The 20,056-nt window shown below is 42.8% G+C and overlaps 1 protein-coding gene across 1 annotated transcript in view; it reads right to left on the bottom strand.

Moving 5' to 3' along the window:
- The window catches only part of SMC5 (structural maintenance of chromosomes 5), an 88,391-nt gene that overhangs the window by 43,588 nt on the left and 24,747 nt on the right, over window positions 1–20,056 (bottom strand). Inside the window, exons 7-12 of the mRNA XM_060237447.1 lie at window positions 19,837–19,998; window positions 17,999–18,070; window positions 16,113–16,368; window positions 15,250–15,404; window positions 11,834–11,947; window positions 10,546–10,640 (exon numbers count right to left, since the gene is read on the bottom strand). Coding sequence (XP_060093430.1) covers window positions 10,546–10,640; window positions 11,834–11,947; window positions 15,250–15,404; window positions 16,113–16,368; window positions 17,999–18,070; window positions 19,837–19,998 — 854 coding nt within the window. The remainder of the gene's footprint in view (window positions 1–10,545; window positions 10,641–11,833; window positions 11,948–15,249; window positions 15,405–16,112; window positions 16,369–17,998; window positions 18,071–19,836; window positions 19,999–20,056) is intronic.

The following is a 20,056-nucleotide window of genomic DNA, read 5'->3' as shown; positions in this document are numbered from 1 at the left end:
TTTTTTGTAGATGCAGAAAAAGCCTTTGACAATTTGAACTGGGACTTTATGTTTGAGTAATGGAAAAAATAAATCTGGGAGAATATTTTATAAGAATGACGAAAGCAATATATACGGATCAACACGCAAAATTGTGTATAAATGCAGACCTTACAAAAGAAATGAAGGTGAGCAAATGTCCAAGACAAGGATGTCTGCTCTCACCATTGTTGTTTATAATGACTCTTGAAATTCTGCTAATGCAAATACAAGACGATAAAGAGATAGAAGGATTGAAAACTAGAGGATTTTCTTATAAATATAAAGCATTTGCAGATGATATTGTGTTCATAACTGAGAATCCGATACAAGTGGTACCTTTGTTGCTGGCTAAGATAAAAGAATATGGAGAAATGGCAGCACTATATATAAATAAAGAGAAGTCGAAATTTTTATGTAAAAATATGCAACTAAATGAACAAAGAATTGCAGAGTTTGACGGGATGCAAAGTTACTTCTAAAGTTAAATATTTAGGTCTAGAAATAACCACGAAGAATATTTGTATAAAAACAGCTATGAAAAGTTATGGCATAAAATGGATGAAGATATGATGAAATGGAATAGACTTAATCTGTCCTTGTTGGGTAGGATTGCTGCAATTAAGATGAACATTTTGCCAAGAATAATGTATTTGTTCCAAACTATTCCAATTGTGAAAGATAGTAAACAATTTAATAAATGGCTAAGGAAGATTTCAGAATTTGTATGGGCTGGGAAAAAAACATGGATTAAGATGAAAAATTTTAACGGATGCTAAAGAAAGGGGAGGATTTCAACTTCCAGAGTTAAGATTGTACCATGATGCAGTTTGTTTGACGTGGATAAAGGACTGGATGATGTTGTTAAATAAAAAGCTTTTATTGTTAGAAGCTCATGGAAATAAATTCGGCTGGCATGCTTATATGGACTATGGGAAAATAAAGATGGGTGGCCTTTTTTCTCACCATTATATTAGAAATAACTTACTAAATACATGGATAAAATATAAGAAATATGGTGATGAAAGAAAGCCGCTATGGATAGTGCCAGCAGAAGTAATAAAAATAACAGCTGAATCTGATGAAGAGAGAGGGATGTCATATAACCAACTGCTAAAGATTCAAGGTGATAAAGTTGAATTAAAATCTGCCCAAGAGCTAAACAAGTATGACTGGTTTCAAATGCAACAAATAAAAAGCTTGATGGAAAATGATATTAAATCTGTTGGAATTAGACGTGACCAAACGGAATTGGAAAAGGTTCTATTTGGAGATAATGAAAAATTAATATCGAAAATATATGAATTGTTGAAATGGTCTACAGAAGAAGTAGTAGTAAAATCTCAAAGCCAGTTTGGTGTAGTGGTTAAGTATGCGGACTCTTATCTGGGAGAACCGGGTTTGATTCCCCACTCCTCCACTTGCACCTGCTAGCATGGCCTTGGGTCAGCCATAGCTCTGGCAGAGGTTGTCCTTGAAAGGGCAGCTGCTGTGAGAGCCCTCTCCAGCCCCACCCACCTCACAGGGTGTTTGTTGTGGAGGAGGAAGGTAAAGGAGATTGTGAGCCGCTCTGAGACTCTTCGGAGTGGAGGGCGGGATATAAATCCAATATCTTCTTCTTCAAATGAGCAAATGGGCAATTAATATAAACAAGGAAATACAGATGGATACATGGGAATATCTTTGGAAGAACTCGATGAAAATATCAACATGTCAGAGTAATAAAGAGAACTGTTTCAAGATGATATATAGGTGGTATCTGACTCCAAAAAAAATGGCAAAGAGTAAAAAGTTGTCTGATAGATGTTGGAAATGTAAGAAACATGAAGGATCTTTTTATCATATGTGGTGGACTTGTGGAAAAGCGAAAAAGTTTTGGCAGATGATACAACAAGAAATATCTAAAATTTTGGGATACGATTTTAAGAAAGTTGCAGAGACTTTTCTGTTGGGACTACATATGGAAAAATTTCCAAAAGAAGATAGGACTTTAATCTGGTACTTGCTCTCAGCTGCTAGGATATTGTATGCACAGTTATGGAAGCAAGAAAAAATACCAGAGAAATGGGACTGGATCGTGAAAGTTTTATCGTGGAGTGAGATGGATAAGCTATCAAGAACTTTAAGAGACTATGATTTGGAAGTGTTTAAAAGAGAGTGGAAGAAATTTAGAAGATATATAGAAAAAGAGTGGAACTTAAAAGGACATTGGACAATTTTTTAATAATGAGTATGAGAAAAGGGAGAAATTGAACTTTGATTGGGTAAGGGTACCTTTATAAGTGAACTCAAGTATATAACTTCGGCGAGAGCCTAGTAACGGAGGAAGGGGGGATTAGAAAATATTATATGGGTTAGGGATAGTAATGATATATACAGATATTGTTACCATATGTTATTAATAAAATTGTTTAACCTAAAAAAGAGTTCTTTGAGGGGGCGAACATGTGGACAAAAGGGACCCAATAGATGTTGTTTACCTTGACTTCCAGAAAGTTTTTGATAAAGTTCCTCATCAAAGGCTCCTTAGTAAGCTCGAGAGTCATGGAGTAAAAGGACAGGTCCTCTTGCGGATCAAAAATTGGCTAATTAATAGGAAGCAGAGAGTATAAATGGCAATCTTTGCAATGCAGGACGGTAAGCAGTGGGGTGCCGAAGGGCTCAGTACTGGGTCCCATGCTCTTTAACTTGTTCATTAATGATTTGGAGTTGGGAGTAAGCAGTGAAGTGGCCAAGTTTGTAGATGACACTAAATTGGGTGGTGAGAACCAGAGAGGATTATGAATTATGAAAGATTATGAAGCACTCCAAAGGGATCTGCTGAGGCTGGGTGAGTGGGCGTCAACGTGGCAGATGAGGTTCAATGTGGCCAAGTGCAAAGTAATGCACATTGAGGCCAAGAATCCCAGCTACAAATACAAGTTGATGGGTTGTGAACTGGCAGAGACTGACCAAGAGAGAGATCTTGGGGTCATGGTAGATAACTCACTGAAAATGTCAAGACAGTGTGCGATTGCAATAAAAAAGACCAATGCCATATTGGGAATTAACGTATTTTTCGCACCATAAGACGCACTTCCCCCCCCCCAAAAAAAAAGTGGGGGGGGGGAATGTGTGCGTCTTATGGAGCGAAGGTACCATACGTACCTTCCTCTGGGGGGGGGGGGGGGTGATCCGCTGCCTCCGTCCCAGCGCTTCCCGACCCTGCCTGCCTGGCTCCAGCTCTGACGCTTACAGCAAGCGCCAGGATCGCTCCCTCCGCCCTCCGATCCCAGCGCTTGCTTTAAGCATCAGCGCGGCAGCCATGCTAACAGGCAGAGAGAAAGTACTCCGCCCCCTCCACAGCCAGGGCTTGCGAAGCGCTGGGTTTGCGGAGGGGGCGGGTGCTTCCTCTGTTCCTGTCTGCCTGGCTTCAGCAGCCAAGCCTCCGATCCCAGCCCTTGCGATCAGCAGAAGCTGAAGCCAAGCACAGAGGAATCACCCCCCCTCCGCAAACCCAGCGTTCTGCGAAGCGCTGCGTTTGCGGAGGGGGGTGGTGCTTCCTCTGTTCCTGTCTGCCTGGCTTCAGCTGCCACTGATAGCAAGGGCTGGGATCGGAGGCAGCCAAGCCTCCGATCCCAGCCCTTGCTATCAGCAGAAGATGAAGCCAGGCACAGAGGAATCACCCCCCCTCCTCCGCAAACCCAGCGCTTCGCGAAGCGCTGCGTTTGCGGAGGGGGCGGGTGCTTCTTCTGTTCCTGTCTGCCTGGCTTCAGCAGCCAAGCCTCCGATCCCAGCCCTTGCTATCAGCAGAAGCTGAAGCCAGGCACAGAGGAATCACACCCCCTCCGCAAACCCAGCGCTTCGCGAAGCGCTGCGTTTGCGGAGGGGGGTGGTGCTTCCTCTGTTCCTGTCTGCCTGGCTTCAGCTGCTGCTGATAGCAAGGGCTGGGATCGGAGGCAGCCAAGCCTCCGATCCCAGCCCTTGCTATCAGCAGAAGCTGAAGCCAGGCACAGAGGAATCACCCCCCCTCCTCTGCAAACCCAGCGCTTCGCAAAGCGCTGCGTTTGCGGAGGGGGGGGGTGCTTCCTCTGTTCCTGTCTGCCTGGCTTCAGCTGCTGCTGAGAGCAAGGGCTGGGATCGAGGCAGCCAAGCCTCCGATCCCAGCCCTTGCTATCAGCAGAAGCTGAAGCCAGGCACAGAGGAATCACCCCCCCTCCTCTGCAAACCCAGCGCTTCGCGAAGCGCTGCGTTTGCGGAGGGGGGGGTGCTTCCTCTGTTCCTGTCTGCCTGGCTTCAGCTGCTGCTGAGAGCAAGGGCTGGGATCGAGGCAGCCAAGCCTCCGTTCCCAGCCCTTGCTATCAGCAGAAGATGAAGCCAGGCACAGAGGAATCACCCCCACCTCCGCAAACCCAGCGCTTCGCGAAGCGCTGCGTTTGCGGAGGGAGTGGGTGCTTCTTCTGTTCCTGTCTGCCTGGCTTCAGCAGCCAAGCCTCCGATCCCAGCCCTTGCTATCAGCAGAAGCTGAAGCCAGGCACAGAGGAATCACGCCCCCCTCCGCAAACCCAGCACTTCGCGAAGCGCTGGGTTTGCAGAGGAGGGGGGGTGATTCCTCTGTGCCTGGCTTCAGCTTCTGCTGATAGCAAGGGCTGGGATCGGAGGCTTGGCTGCCTCGATCCCAGCCCTTGCTCTCAGCAGCAGCTGAAGCCAGGCAGACAGGAACAGAGGAATCACCCACCCCTCTGCAAACGCAGCGCTTTGCGAAGCGCTGGGTTTGCAGAGGAGGGGGGGTGATTCCTCTGTGCCTGGCTTCAGCTTCTGCTGATAGCAAGGGCTGGGATCGGAGACTTGGCTGCCTCGAACCCAGCCCTTGCTCTCAGCAGCAGCTGAAGCCAGGCAGACAGGAACAGAGGAAGCACCCCCCCCCTCCGCAAACGCAGCGCTTTGCGAAGCGCTGCGTTGCAGAAGGGGGGGGTGCTTCCTTTGTTCCTGTCTGCCTGCTTATAGCAAGTGCTTTGCTGCCTCCGATCCCAGCCCTTGCTATAAGCTGCAGCTGAAGCCAGGCACAGAGGAAGCACCCCTCCCCCTCCGCAAACCCAGCGCTGCGCGAAGCGCTGGGTTTGCGGAGGGGGCGGCATGCTTTTTCCGTGCCTGCGTGCCTGGCTGGGAGACAAGCGGCGAGATCGCTCCCTGCGAAGTGCTGGGTTTGCGGTGGGGGCGGAGGGAGTGATCTCGCCCTTGTCTGCCAGCCAGGCACCTGCGTCTTATGGTCCGGAGCCCCCAATGGACTGAAAAATACGGTATTAGGAAGGGAACTGAAAACAAATCAGCCAGTATCATAATGCCCCTGTATAAACTGATGGTGCGCTCTCATTTGGAATACTGTGTACAATTCTGGTCACCGCACCTCAAAAAGGATATGATAGCACTGGAAAAAGTCCAGAAAACGGCAACTAGAATGATTAAAGGTTTGGAACACTTTCCCTATGAAGAAAGGTTAAAACGCTTGGGGCCCTTTAGCTTGGAGAAACGTTGACTGCGGTGTGACATGATAGAGGTTTACAAGATTATGCATGGGATGGAGAAAGAGAAAGAAGTACTTTTCTCCCTTTCTCACAATACAAGAATTTGTGGACATTAAATGAAATTGCTGAGCAGTCGGGTTAAAATTGATAAAAGGAAGTACTTCTTCACCCAAAGGATAATTAACATGTGGAATTCACTGCCACAGAAGGTGGTGGCAGCTACAAGCATAGGCAGCTTCAAGAGGGGATTGGATAAAAATATGGAGCAGAGGTCCATCAGTGGCTATTCACCACAGTATATTTCTGGAACTGTCTGGGACAGTGATGCTCTGTTTTCTTGGTGCTTGGTTTGGGGCAAAGTGGAAAGGCTTTTAGACTCACTTGTGAACCTTCTGATGGCACTTGTTTTTTTTCTTTTTTTGGCCACTGTGTGACACAGAGTGTTGGACTGGATGGGCCATTAGCCTGATCCAACATGTCTTCTCTTATGTTCTTACGGGCCCAGCTTGTCCTGCTGCCACCTGCACACTGGAAGGAGGCCCCCCACAGATGAGGCCACAGCGCAAGTGCAAAACCTCCTCCTTCCATCACCAGTTTGGTGTAGTGGTTAAGTATGCAGATTCTTATCTTGGAGAACTGGGTTTGATTCCCCACTCCTCCACTTGCAACTGCTGGAATGGCCTTGGATCAGCCATAGCTCTTGTAGGAGTTGTCATTGAAACGGCAGCTGCTGTAAGAGCTCTCTCAGCCCCACCTACCTCACAGGGGATCTGTTGAGGGCGGGGGAGGTAATGGAGATTCTGAGACTCTGAGATTCAGAGTATAGGGTGGGATATAAATCCAATATCATCCTCTTCTTCTGGTCTCACAACTTTCAGTAGATGCTGGCTCCACCTATGTTTACCAGTGCATCCAAACCAAGGAGGCTAAAAATCTATTATAGAATTGTCCAAAACCTGGAGGCTCAGGGTATCATAATGGAAATCAGTGATGTGGGTTTTCTAGAAAAATATTAATTAGAAATTTGTTTAGAACTTCTCCAATCTGGTTTTAGGCCTGGTTATGAGACTGAAACAGCCTTAATTGCCCTGGTGGATGATCTGTGCCTAGGGAATGAGACTTGAATCTCATGAACCTCAGTGGCTTTCGATACCATTGATCATACTATCCCTTCTCCACCACCTTTTCAGGCTGAGATTGGGAGGCACCATTTTGCAGTGGTTCTGGTCCTACCTGGAGGTTTCAGAATGTTGTGCTGGGGGATTGCCCTCAGCCCCGGGCTTATGGGATTCCAGACGGTTCCGTCTTGTCCACTATGATCTTTTAACATCTACATAAAACTGCTGGTCATCTGGAGGTCAAGCAGAGATTTGGGCTGGGTTGTCACCACCATGAAGCTGACACTCAGTTCTATTTTGAACTTCCAGCCAACCTAAGGAGGCTTTAGAAGCCCTAAACTGGTATGTGGAGGCAGTTTAGGTTTGGATACAGGCTAACACAATGAAGCTTAATCTCAACAAGATGGAAGTGCAACTGGTAAGGATAAGGTCTTTAAAGAGTCACCTGTTCTGGATGACCTGACCCTATTGAAGGAACAGGTCTGTAGTCTGAGGGAGGGGCTCATGGACCCAAGATACTGCTGGATGAACAGGTGGCAGCTGTGCTCAGGAGCGCCTTTTACCAGCTTTGACTGGTTAGCCCATTGAAGTCTGGTTTTGACTGGTTAGTCCACTGAAATGCAATCTCATGAGGCAAATTTATTTTAACTTGTATTTAGCAAACTTATTTTTAATTGATTTTGACTGATACAAAACGCTGTGCCCAGGATGCTAACTGGAATGGGTTGCAGGGAACATATCACTCCAGTGGTGACTGTCATGCCTGCCCCTGACCCAGCCCCTGCTAGCTCAGAGCAGGCACCTTTAACAGCCCTGGACGTAAGTCCCGAAGAAGCAAGCCGGCAGCAGGAGCCACCTGGAACTGATCGGGCCCCAGCTCATCCCCTCCGGAATCACCGCCACCTGTTAGCCGGCTCCGTGAAAGGAGACGACAGGAGATGCGAAGCAGAAGAAGTGAGGCACGCATGCGGGGGAGAAGAGATCTAAGCCCGGCATACTAATGAGTTAACAAGCCAGCACAGTATATCTGTAATCTTGGCCCTAGGGCAAACTGTGCTGGCAACGAACGATCCTACTAGGACGTGACCACGCTCTGCACCCTCTTGCTTGCTGAGAGAACCCGTGTACTCCTGACCCGGCTTGAACCTTGGACTTGCAACTCCGGACTTCGACTTTGCTTTGTGGACTGGCTTAGGTATTTTGGACTGTGTTTGACTTTGCTTCCTCTGGCTTTGACCCTCTGCATTCCTACGACTACGCTCTCTGTTTCCTCCTTCGGCCGGACTGATTTACGGCGTTGACTAATTGAACTGTTTATGATCACCCCTGTGCTACCCCCCCAGCCGGCTGCGAGAGTCCTGGCCAGCTGCCGGGACGTAGGCAGCCGTCGTTCCTTATCTGAAGACTCGAGCCGTGACAGTGACCAATGTACAATGGCTCCCAATTTGTTTCTGGGCACAATTCAAGGTGCTGGTATTGATGCTTAAAAGTCTTACATGGTTTAGGACCAGGGCTTTTTTTGAGCAGGAACGCAGTTCCGGCTGGCTTGGTGTCAAGGAGTGTGGCCTAATATGCAAATGAATTCTACAGAAAAGCCCTATTTGAAACTGTGGTGACATCAGGGTGTGTGGCTTAATATGCAAATGAGTTCCTACCGGGCTTTTTCTACCAAAAAAGCCTTTTTAGGACCAATATACCAGAAGGCCCCTTTCTCCCTTATGAACCTACCAAACCACTACAGTCATCTTCCAAGTAAACAACTCAGGAAAGGGTCTTCTCAGTCATGATACAAAACTCTGGAACTCTCTTCCCAGGCAGACTTGTCTCCTTCTGTTGCTATTTCTTACAACTGAGTTTTTTTCTTTTGTTTGACATTCCCTCAGTGATCCCCCAATCCTGCCCAATGTTTTAGCTGTCTTTATATTTTTGTATGTATTTTAGCCCTCATTTTAATTGCTTTAATGATGTGTCTTTTGTTGGTTGCAATGATTTGTAAGATGTAATTCTGTTATGCCTTTAATTTGTTAACCACCTTCATGGCTCTTTACAATGGCAGAAAAGCAGGGCCTACATTTTTTAGGATGGAGTGTGATCCAATGAAGCAAATTTATTTTAACTTCTATTTAGCAAACTTATTTTTAAAAACCTGTTAATTTTCTTTACAAGTAAGCAACAAATATTTAAAGTGAAATATTTAATTAGGAAAAAATAGTTCATATGGTTTCAATGTTATATTCAAACCAATTCAAAGATTTATCTGAAAGTTATTTTTATTGGACTAATACTTGTAAAAACATAGTGCATATTTCTCCTACACTATTTATATTTAAGGAAAAAGACATAAGACTCTGTAAATTGTTTATACACAAACAGTAAAACTAGAGTAACACCCTTCTAAGTCCATGGATGTTAGCAGCTTTGCAGGGTATAAACCTGCTATGGTGATATCACCCTCTCCCTCACACACAGAATTTTTCCTTTGTTTCTTCCTTCTTGCTTTCTGAGCGGCCCCCATATGCATTTTCTTTTTATGTATTAATATGGCTGGCCTACCCAGTCATATTAATATGTGTTTTGATGCTGGCCCAGCCCAGGGACTTGAGGAAAGAGACAAAATCACCCACTTATATTTTACTTCTATAATGGCACGAGAGGCATTGAAAAGTGCAAAATTAAATAAAATATTTAACTTGATGGGGAAAAGGTCAGGTAGAGTCAGGGGTAAGATGTATGAGGTGAACCAATAATAAAAAATGAGGCAACTTTGAAATCACACTAAATCCAGATAATGTTGCCAACCAGTGTTTTTGCTCTTCTGCAAGGTCTTTGAAACTCTGAGGCTTTTTTTTCAGTTTCTGCTGTAGCTCTCAAGCATAGGTTTCTGAGTTTTAATGACAATTTCACATTTAGAAGGCAGGAATGAACAACCATGTTCTCAAAATCCTTCTCTCTACACAAACCAGGTACCACCCCTTTCCCAAAAGCCATCTCCCCTTTCATTGGGCAGGAAACACTCTCTTGACTAGAAGGTCTGTTCCCCTCAGTCCAAATTGGAATCTTTCGTGATCCTGTCACTCTTCTTTGCCTCCTTCCCAGTCCTCAGTCAGTGCTAAGCTGTCTCCATCAGTCAGTTCCCAACTATCATTTAACTGATGCTGTCCAAAGAATTATTTAAACAGCCCGCCACTCAAAGGTTCTCAGTGTCAGAATGTTAACCTTTAAAAGTCTGTCACATCTGGTTAGGCTGGTACAGTAATTTTAGCACCCTCAAGAATGGTACTATGGATGTGGTGGACCATGCATCCATTCTGCCATAATTTAGCTCTTTTCTACTGGGCCACCTCAGGTCCACCATAGGTCTCCCTGGCACTGCTTCCATTACTTGTTAATTCCATATCAAGCTGCTGATTATAATATTCCTTCCTTCATATGAGAAGAGACTTATAAATAAGAATTTTAATTTTGGGTTTTGGACCAGCACAGTCAATCAGGTGAATTCTCAGCTTTAATTTTTTTTTAAATTTGCAATTATTTGATTTTTTTTTTCCCTCTTCCCCCTCCCCATTTGCAAATACAACATGCATATCCTCTCACAAACCGCCCAGGGATATTTACCTCAAACACATCAATTTCCACCAAGTTTGCATCATATTGTGTTGGAAATGCCATTCATTCATTGTTATTAATTCTATCTTTAAAAATGGAAAAATTAAGCAGCCGAAAAGTGTTCATTTTGGAATTTTTTTCCTCTTCACATCTCTGATGGAAATTATGAAGTGATCTGTGGACTACAATAATCTCCACACAGGTAGCCAGTGTTCACTGATATTATGCTCAGTTACACAAAATTTTCTGGAGAACGAGAGGGGGACTTAGGTTCTAAAAGAAAATGTTTTAACACTTACTTGAGTTCTTCAATTGGTTTGGAAGGTCTGATTTCAGCAAATGATTCATTAGGGGCAATCACAGCATTCACTTTTAGTCTCAGATTATCACGTACCTAAACCAAAAGGAAGTACTTTTACCAACCTTTTGAAAGCGGAAACAAGATGTGTAAAACACTTACTACAGGGCATGGTGAAATTGTGGTTCAAGAATCAGAAAGAAGGCATTATTACAGTCTAGGAGACAGATTGCAATGGGTTTGGAAAATCCTACTCTTTTGTTTCCACTGTGCTGTTAAGTTTACCACTTTCCTTATGAAGACCAATTAGCAGCAGAAACACTCATGTTCTCTATGGCTGCACGCAGAGGTTACCTTTAGCTGGCATTAAGCCAAGTTGCTTTTTGCTGGATTCTTGCACCTACCTTACTCTTCCCTTCTCAAACAGATAATTACTGCTCAAAAGTGCTGCTTACCTCTGAAATATGAATGCAAAGTGCATGGGTTAACTGAAGCTCATGTCCCCTCATCAGCCATGGTTTAATCCAGAATTGGAATTCCAGTTAGGGGGCCGTTAACTCCAGTTATTCCAAATGCCTGCATTCATACATCACAAATAAATTGAATTGTTTTCTTAACCTTTGCACAAGAAGGGAGGAGCAAGCCCACCAATAAGTTGGATTTGTGCACACCCTAGCTTTAAAGAAATATCTGAATATAAGCTCTGTGAATTCCTATCTCTTTTCTACTTTAAATCAAACACGAGCATCTAATGTGGATTCTTTTTCTTTTGTCCACACTGTGCTTATAAACAATCTTTGATCAAGTAAATACAGCATGTAGGGTTGCCAGCTGTTAGTTGGGAAATTCCTGGAGATTTAAGGGTATGGCCGGGGGGGGGGGGACCTCAGTGGGGCACAATGCCACAGAGTCCACCTTCCAAAACAGACATTTTCTCTAGGGGAACTTACCTCTGTATTCTGGAGCTATAGTTCTGGTAGATCTCCTGGCCCCACATGCAGGTTGCCATCTCTAGCAGAATGGGGTGTTTCTGCTTCAAAAAGCTAATTTCTTTTTTTTTTAATACAGTATTTCAGATGCCAGTTGAAGGTGGAAAGAAATGGGATGTAAGGATGCAACATGAGGAAAGAAAGAATAGCTGCTCTTAAACCTTTTTTCATGCTACCTTTAGAAAAATAAACAATGCTAGATCCTAGCTAGGAAAATAACAGCCTACTTTGAGCTAGACTCTCCACTCTGGAGTTTCCTCCATCAAATCAACTTTGAATTATGAATAGCTATGTCCTTGCCTCTCTTAGAAAGATATCCATATCTTCTCTGCTTTCAAAGACAAAGGATCTCATATCATTGGCTGAAATGTGATGTTCTACATATTTAGCATGCTTCTGGTCTTTCATATTGATCTATAAAGGAACAAATACAGCAAAGGTTAAAAAAGAGAAGCTGAAATACATAGAAAAATAATAATGAAAACTACTTGAGGGTGAGGGAAATATCCCAGCATAATAAATCTGGCTCTTTAAGAAAAGGTGAAGTGCTACCTTCAAATGGATTGAGAACTATTTAAAGAGCAGGATATAAGATTGATCAGAACTAATCTGAAAACAATTGATTTTTCATTAAGACCAACCATAGCAGCAACAGTGTGAAAGCTTTTGAGTTTTTCCAAATTTATTATCAAACTGAATGACAGTGTCCTGTGTCAAATCATTTGCTGGATTAAATTGGTTAACATCAGGATGTGCCTTTGGCATGCTGAGAAGAAGTAAAAAACAAAAGCCCCCCAACTGAAAATTTAAAAGCCAATAGTTGATCAAATGTCTTTCTGATGTCTATGGAATGCATAACTCCTTAAAAGGATAAGAAAAACAGGACAATTCAGCCATTTTAAAATACTGAAGGTTAATTTAAGATAATGCACTAATACAGGGGTGGCTAACGGTAGCTCTCCAGATGTTTTTTGCCTACAACTCTCATCAGCCCCAGCCAGCATGGCCAATGGCTGGGGTTGATGGGAGTTGTAGGCAAAAAACATCTGGAGAGCTACTGTTGGCCACCCCTGCACTAAGAGAAGAGATAAGACAAACTATTAACTATTAAACCCATGGCAAAGAGTGGTAAAACTGCAGTACTGCAGTCTGAACTTTCTGCTCACAGCCTGAGTTCAATCTCAGCAGAAGCTGGTTTCAGGTAGCTGGCTCAGGTTGACTCAGCCTTCCATCCTTCCGAGGTCAGTAAAATGAGTATCCAGCTTGCTGGAGGGAAAGTGTAGATGACTGGGGAAGGCAATGGCAAACCACCCCCTAAAAACTCTGCCGTGAAAACACTGTGAAAGCAACGTCACCCCAGAGTCGGAAACGACTGGTGCTTGCACAGGGAACTACCTTTACCTTTATTAAGGAAATTCTCCAGTTTCTTTTTCCTCCAGGTGAAGGGTTCCTTAATCAGCTAAACATTATTTTCAAAGCAGGAAAAAAGTAGGTAGCCTTGTTGGTCCAGAGGAAAAAGAACCTAAAACCTTTTACTAACATAATTTAGAATCAGATATTTGATCAACTACTGACTTTTAGATTAACAGGAGGGCTTCTGTTTCTTGCTTGCTCCCAGCATGCCAAGGGCACATCCTAATGCCAGCCAGTCACACCTGGTGACTATTTAATCCAGCAATGTATTTTCCACAGTATGCTAGAAAAAGGGCCTTAAGATTCCCTCACCCATTTTTTTTGTGTTGCTTTCTAACATCCAACCCGATTAAGAGTTCTGCACAAAACAGATGCTTGCACAGCCTACTGTGTTACTTTGGTTGGTCATAATAAAAAGGTATTTTATGGGGCTTTTGTTTTTTAATTTTGGTATGGATTAGGGTTATGGACCAACATGGCTATCAAGCTTTTCTCTAGAACTAATTGTTTTAACATGTAATAATAAAACAGTACAAACATTAACCCATTTTTCATTACATTGTGACAGAGACATAGAAACACTTTGATTATGGGTGATGGTTCTGTGGTCCACTTCATACCTTACAGCTGCAGCATAGGAGGTTCTATGCTACAGTGCTTGCTGCTCCTTCCTGCATCATGCAGGCAACATAAAAAGACTTGGACTGTGTAGGAGAAGCGTATGCTAAAAGCTCCTCTCTGCGCCAGCCCTATTCCTATTTCCAGAAGAATAATAAGTGTGTGGAAAGAAACCCAGGGCTTCTCATGACCTCCATGCTTCACACAGACAGGGGTGCAGAAATAGGTCATGCTAAAGCTTCTTTGTCACACAAGTAATGTGAGAATGGGGCCTCTGTGCAGACAACATAAGGTGTACCTTAGCAGCACATCACTCAGGGAACTTCATGTATCAAGGACAACACAGTTCTGAGAAGGAAGAAACCAATTTTTCTGGACATTCAAAAAGATTCACACACTCATAGGAATTTTTGATCAAACAAGGATGGACTTGAATAACACATATTGCAGAAAACTCATTTCAATGACATGAACTTGGCTGCAATTAACTAGGCCTGAAGGAGAAAGGTGATAGTCCTTACTAGATCAGGATATACCTGTGTTTAAGCTGACCAGATCATAGCCACATAACCTAATCACTAAATGATCTGGAACTGAAGAAAAGCCTTTTTGACATTATAAGCAGCCCAAAAAAAACCTACTCAAAAGAACTGGCTATTTCAATTATCAGATCCTGAATAAGGAGTACAAAAAAAAGGTTTTGTAGGCCTCCATCCTAGATTTTTAGTGCTGCACATTAGCTTTCACGGACATTTCTAAACAGATAAATGCTTCACATCAAAACAGCAATGCTTTTCACAAAAATCAGTACCATTAATGCAGGGGGAGGGAGCCACACTTTCCATTGGACTAACCTACCGACAGAGAGAGGTTGTTAAAATGGATCCTGACATCCAATTTCCTAAAGATATACTGCTTGCAATCCATGGGGTGGATCCTACACTTGCCCAAGCAGAAGGCAAAGAGACAGATATTTCTAGACTTTCCATAGAGTCCACTCTGATTCCCCCAAAAGTGCTGCTGGAGGACAGGAGACTCCCTTGAGCAAAAAAACATTAGGTGCAGGGGACTAGTGAGAGAGGGGAATTGAACAAAACTACCCAAACCTACTCTTGTGCCAGTAAGTTTGCTCACTTCTTCCACAAGCAGAAGGTAGTGTGATTTCACCTGATTCCTTCTCCTTGCTATATCTTCCTGTCCAAGGGCTTCTGTTCACAGGGGTCCACAACTCCTAGCAAAACTTGGCGGGGGGGGGGGGGGACTCTGAAGTGGAAAGGAGAAGATGTGGACAGATCTGCCTCAACAAGTAGCTTCAGAATGTCAAACACAGGATCCAACCTATGATATGCATGTACCATGTTAAAATTTCAAAACCCTCTGGTAAGATTTTTTTTTTTAACTTGCATAGTTGCATGGGGCAATTACACACTCATACAGCCAAATCAAAATATTAAAAAGTACATGCATGCAAAGTTTACTAGCTCATGATAAAATGGATTATTAGGAAAGGATTTAAAAATCTGATTACCGCAGAAGTGACATTTAATTCTTAGTGATGACTTAACAGCGTCATCCAAAGCAGAGCTACACACTTTTAAATCCACTGACATCAGTGGGCTCAGAATGCTATACCTCTACCTAGGACAGCACTACGAGCAGTGCAATATTCAAGTGAATTAGCTTACTGCAAGCATCATGGGGTCACAAACACTTCTTTTAAACCGGTCTCTGTTCTTCCTTAGCCACAGAAGAGCATTGTATGTGTCTTTGTATCTTCCTCTGAGCTTCTCTTCCTTCATATTCATCATATTGTCAAATTGTACAATGCAATCGTTTATCTCTGTAAATTTGAGACAGCTTTAAATGTCATGTTTATGATCACAACTAAAGGTACTATTTAGATATTGAAATCGGGGGATGATAAACCTTCTTGGGTCTAATGTTTATACCTGGCCCATATACTTGTCATTCTCTTCCATCATTCACTTGCAATCTTCACAAGTGCCCTACAGAGGTTGTGTGTAAAGGGACACCATAAATGTGGTTCCTGAATCATCACAGGAAACCAACCCAATTGTGGAGAGCTGCCATCCACATGATGACGATAACTTGAGGAGCAAAGTTCTATAGCAGGGGTGGCCAACGGCAGCTCTCCAGATGTTTTTTTGCCTACAACTCCCATCAGCCTCAGTCAGCATGGCCAATGGCTGGGGCTGATGGGAGGTGTAGGCTAAAAGCATCTGGAGAGCTACTGTTGGCCACCGCTGTAGCAACAGCCACCTGCTCTAACTAGAAATTTAGAACCCACAGAACTGTGCAGGGAATACACTGAGATTTCTGAGCCCCTCTGTAAACCTTTGCCCCCAACAAGACCAAGATCCAAAGAGCCATTAAAAAATTAAATTACTGCTTTCCCTATCCATGCTCATGATACTCAGGAAGAGATTGTATACTTCCGAGGTCAACGGCAGGCTGCCAGCTATTAAGCCAATATTCCAGTGGAATTATAAGTTGCGTTCACTGTAAGTGCATGATCACACTCATTTACCTTTTTGCTCCCTATGTACATTCTCCATTTCATTGCGTACACCCGTTCTTTCAACATCAATATGCGCTATGTCTTCCCCCAAACATCTCAGTTCTGCATCAATAGAATCCACTTGGGGCTGAATATTATCACAGTTGTCTGTATTTCTCAGTTCGTTATTCAAGTCTTCTATCATCTTACGAGTGTTGTCAATTCTCTTCTGCCGATCCATTTCTTCTTCTCTCTTCATCCTCAAAGCCTGCTCTATCTCCCCAATCTAAGAAAAAAACAGAAATATTTTCAAGGCTTGTCAACAATACAGAAAAGTTCCTTCCATATCACAAAGGCACGTAAACCACAGAACCATACTAATATTCAAGCTCAGATATTAACAGAGATGTGAGAGTTATCTAATATTTAAGAAATAAGAACCGCAAAGCACTTTAATTAAAAAAAAATCTGAAAAGCATCTTATACTGTTGGCCAGGGGACTAATTAATTTAATTGTAATGTTTGGATTTATCCCACCCTATGCCACAAGCAGGCTCAAGGCACAGCAGCAATTTCAGAATATATTACAGATTAAAAATTATCATAAAAACAGATAATATAAAATCAAAAGCAATACAGTATCTCAAACACAGGTGACAGAATAGCACAATGGTGTATAGGCTGCTGACGATCGACACAACACAATCACCGTAATGGTGAAACAATGGGAGGTACCAGTAAGTATCAAAGGAGTGTCCACTGGATCAATTAAAAGTCCAGCAGAAGAGTTTTGTCTTACAGGCCCTGTGAAATCTCGATAAGTCCCAGAGGGCCCGGATCTCTAGCAGGAGTTCATTCCACAGGTAGGGGCCCAGACCTAAAAGGCCCTGGCTCTCATTGAAGCTAGTTGGATGTCCTTAAGACTAGAGAGCACAATAAGATGTTGTGCAGCAGACCTCAAAGCCCGGGAGCTCATATGGGGAGAGGCGGTCCCGAAGATACGCTGGCCCCTGGCCATAAAGGGCCTTAAAGGTAAGGACCAGCTCCTTGGAATTGATCCAGCACTCAAAAGGTAGCCAGTGCAGCTCGTGCAGCACTGGATGCATCCACGCCCCCACAGGCCTCAATGCCAATAACCGTGCTGCTGCATTCTGCACCTATTGGAGTTTCTGGTAAATGTGCTTTACCTGTTTGCCTAAAGCATTATTTAAAAGATCAGAATATATATAGAGCAAAAATGCTGCATAAAACAACAGCTACATAAACAAAAAAGGTAGTATTTCCTCATATGTGCTAAAATAAGTGAATGAACGCACAGTTTTCCAGTTCATCGACACAGAATTACCATATCTACCTGAAAGAATAATTTATTTTTCAGTTGTGCCAACAAGAAACAGAGGGGGTTATTTATGTGTGTAACCTCTTTTTCCAAGGGATCTATATTAAGGGTTATCTTCTTTTCAAGTAAATACAGGAGTATTTCAAGTAAATACTTCTTTTCAAGTAAATACAAAGGGTCAAAATTATTGATTTTACTGACCAAAATTAAAAAAAAACTGGCCCAAAACTGACAAAATGTTGACAAAAAACTGGCGAATTACTGAACAATTTCTGCCTGTTGATAAATTTAAAAAAATATGCTGTCTCACTGGGAATTCATAATGTTCCCTCCAAAATGCAATAACAACCCCCCCCACACAAATTCCATTCACAAAAAAACAAATACTGACTTTACTGATCACATTTTTAAAACCTGACAAATTAATGAGCAAGATGAAAAAACTGACTTTTACTGATTTTTCTGACCATTTTTCATCCCTGGATGGTATTTTGCCAGATTAAAAACGTAAGAACAAGAAAGTCATAGGTTCATAGTGTCTAGATTTAAAATGTAGATTATAGCAGCAAAATCTTACTTGTTTGTCTTTTTTCTCCAAAGCATCTTGTTGCTTTTTGCATTTTTGGGATATATCTTCAATAGCTGCAATCTATATATATATATATATAAAAAAAAATTCTTCAAGAAGTACTTATCAAAATTTATAGAAGATGCACAAATATGCCCTAAATGGAACAGCCTTACCAAACTGAATCAGAGACCCATCTAGTATGCTGAAGCAACCCATGAAGAACAAATTTGTGGCACAACTAGATATTTCATCTAAATGAACAGCTCAGTTTAAAATTAAATGACTTCATAAACCAAAACTTTATAAATCCAGTAACGCTCTGTAGCATGAAACATAAGATCATGCAAAGACAAATATTTTTAGTATCAGTTTTGTTTGAGCTGACTAATAAACTCAAGCAGGAAATGGGTTTTTAAAAAGGAATTACAGTTATGAACAGAGATGAAAGCTGCTTGGTTATGTTGTTATAAAGTTCAATCAATTTCTGAAGGTTGTGCCTTGTACTCTGGCGTCTCTGTTATAGCCAATGAAATCAGACAGGGTTTTTTCATCTATAATACTGGGAGTCCCTATGCCCACCTGCCAGTTTGGCATCCTGGACTGCTAAAATCATTGGGGGGGGGGGAGAATTTTGGAACATGGTGACATACTCCAAAACACTTCCACAGAAAGAATGGATAAATAAGGTCTACTCATGCCTATCAGGCACTCTAATCACCTGGGAGGACCACACATGTTCAAAGTCTGCAGAGAGGAAGCCAAGAGAAGTGAGCAATACTGGACTCCCTGAATGGCTAGTAGCAGAAAGCCTCCGGGTTGGCTAGTACTAGCATAAGTAACAAGGGTTTCTGCCTTTGATTACTTTGTGCTATAATAGCTTTCATCTGTTACATTTCAAGGATAGTTTCTTCAACACAAGTCACTAACCTCAGAGACCCTGATCTGAAAACCTCACTCTCTGGGTACAAGTTCAGATATTGTTAGCCACAGCCCAGTCTGACCTCAAGAGTGTCCAAGGACCATGAATCTCATCTGGGATGAAAAAGCAGGTGAGATCAAACAATGATCCAGGATACTCTTTTTCTGTGTGGCACTATCTTTTAGTAGGATCTGGTGGCCTGGATCATGCGGGATGATCTGGAGGCTAATATGTAACTTTGCTAATAAGGAGGTAGATTTCATGGAGCTTTTTTTCTATTATTCTAGGCCACTAATTTCCTTCTGACCATAATTTTATTAATATAGAACCCATTTCAATTTCATAGGACTCCTCAGTTTAAAATCCTAAACCACTTATATCTGCATTAATTACAGTCAGGGCTCATTTTGTAGCAGGAGCTCCTTTGCATATTAGGCCACATACGCCTGGTGTAGCCAATCCTCCATGAGCTTCAGTAGGCCCTGTAATAAGAGCCCTGTAAGCTCTTGGAGGATTGGCTACAGCAGGGAAAGGAAAGGTCCCCTGTGCAAGCACCAGTCATTTGTGACGCTGCTTTCACAACATTTTCATGGCAGACCATTTACGGGGTGGTTTGCCATTGTCTTCCCCGGTCATTACACTTTCTCCCCAGCAAGCTGGGTACTCATTTTACTGACCTCGGAAGGATGGAAAGCTGAGTTGACCTCGAGCCGGCTACCTAAACCCAGCTTCCGCTGGAATTGAACTCAGGTCATGAGAAGAGGGTTCCAACTGTAGTACTGCAGCTTTACCACTCTGCGCCACGGGGCTCTCTACAGCAGGAAGGTGCGGCCTAATATGCAAAGGAGCTCTTGCCACAAATGAGCCCTAATTACAGTGATTGCTGCTTACAAGCAAAGTGATGCTGTGAACTCACAATATGTACCTTCTCTTTTATTATGGCATCCAGACTTGAATACTGCTCATTAGCATCTTGGATCTGACATAGTACAGGAGACTGTGCTTCTTTCAGTGCTTTTAATGCTTCCTTCTGGCGATCTCTGCTTTGTTTCACCTCATCATACTGCTGACGAACATTTTCATATACCTAGCAAGAAAAATATGAACAAACTAATAGAAGACTTTATACCCATTTTTAAAATGTT

The sequence above is a fragment of the Heteronotia binoei genome, chromosome 4 (assembly GCF_032191835.1).
Source record: "Heteronotia binoei isolate CCM8104 ecotype False Entrance Well chromosome 4, APGP_CSIRO_Hbin_v1, whole genome shotgun sequence".
Classification (NCBI taxonomy): domain Eukaryota; kingdom Metazoa; phylum Chordata; class Lepidosauria; order Squamata; family Gekkonidae; genus Heteronotia; species Heteronotia binoei.
The sequence above is the reverse complement of the archived record's forward strand: the minus strand, read 5'-3'. Positions and strand labels throughout refer to the sequence as shown.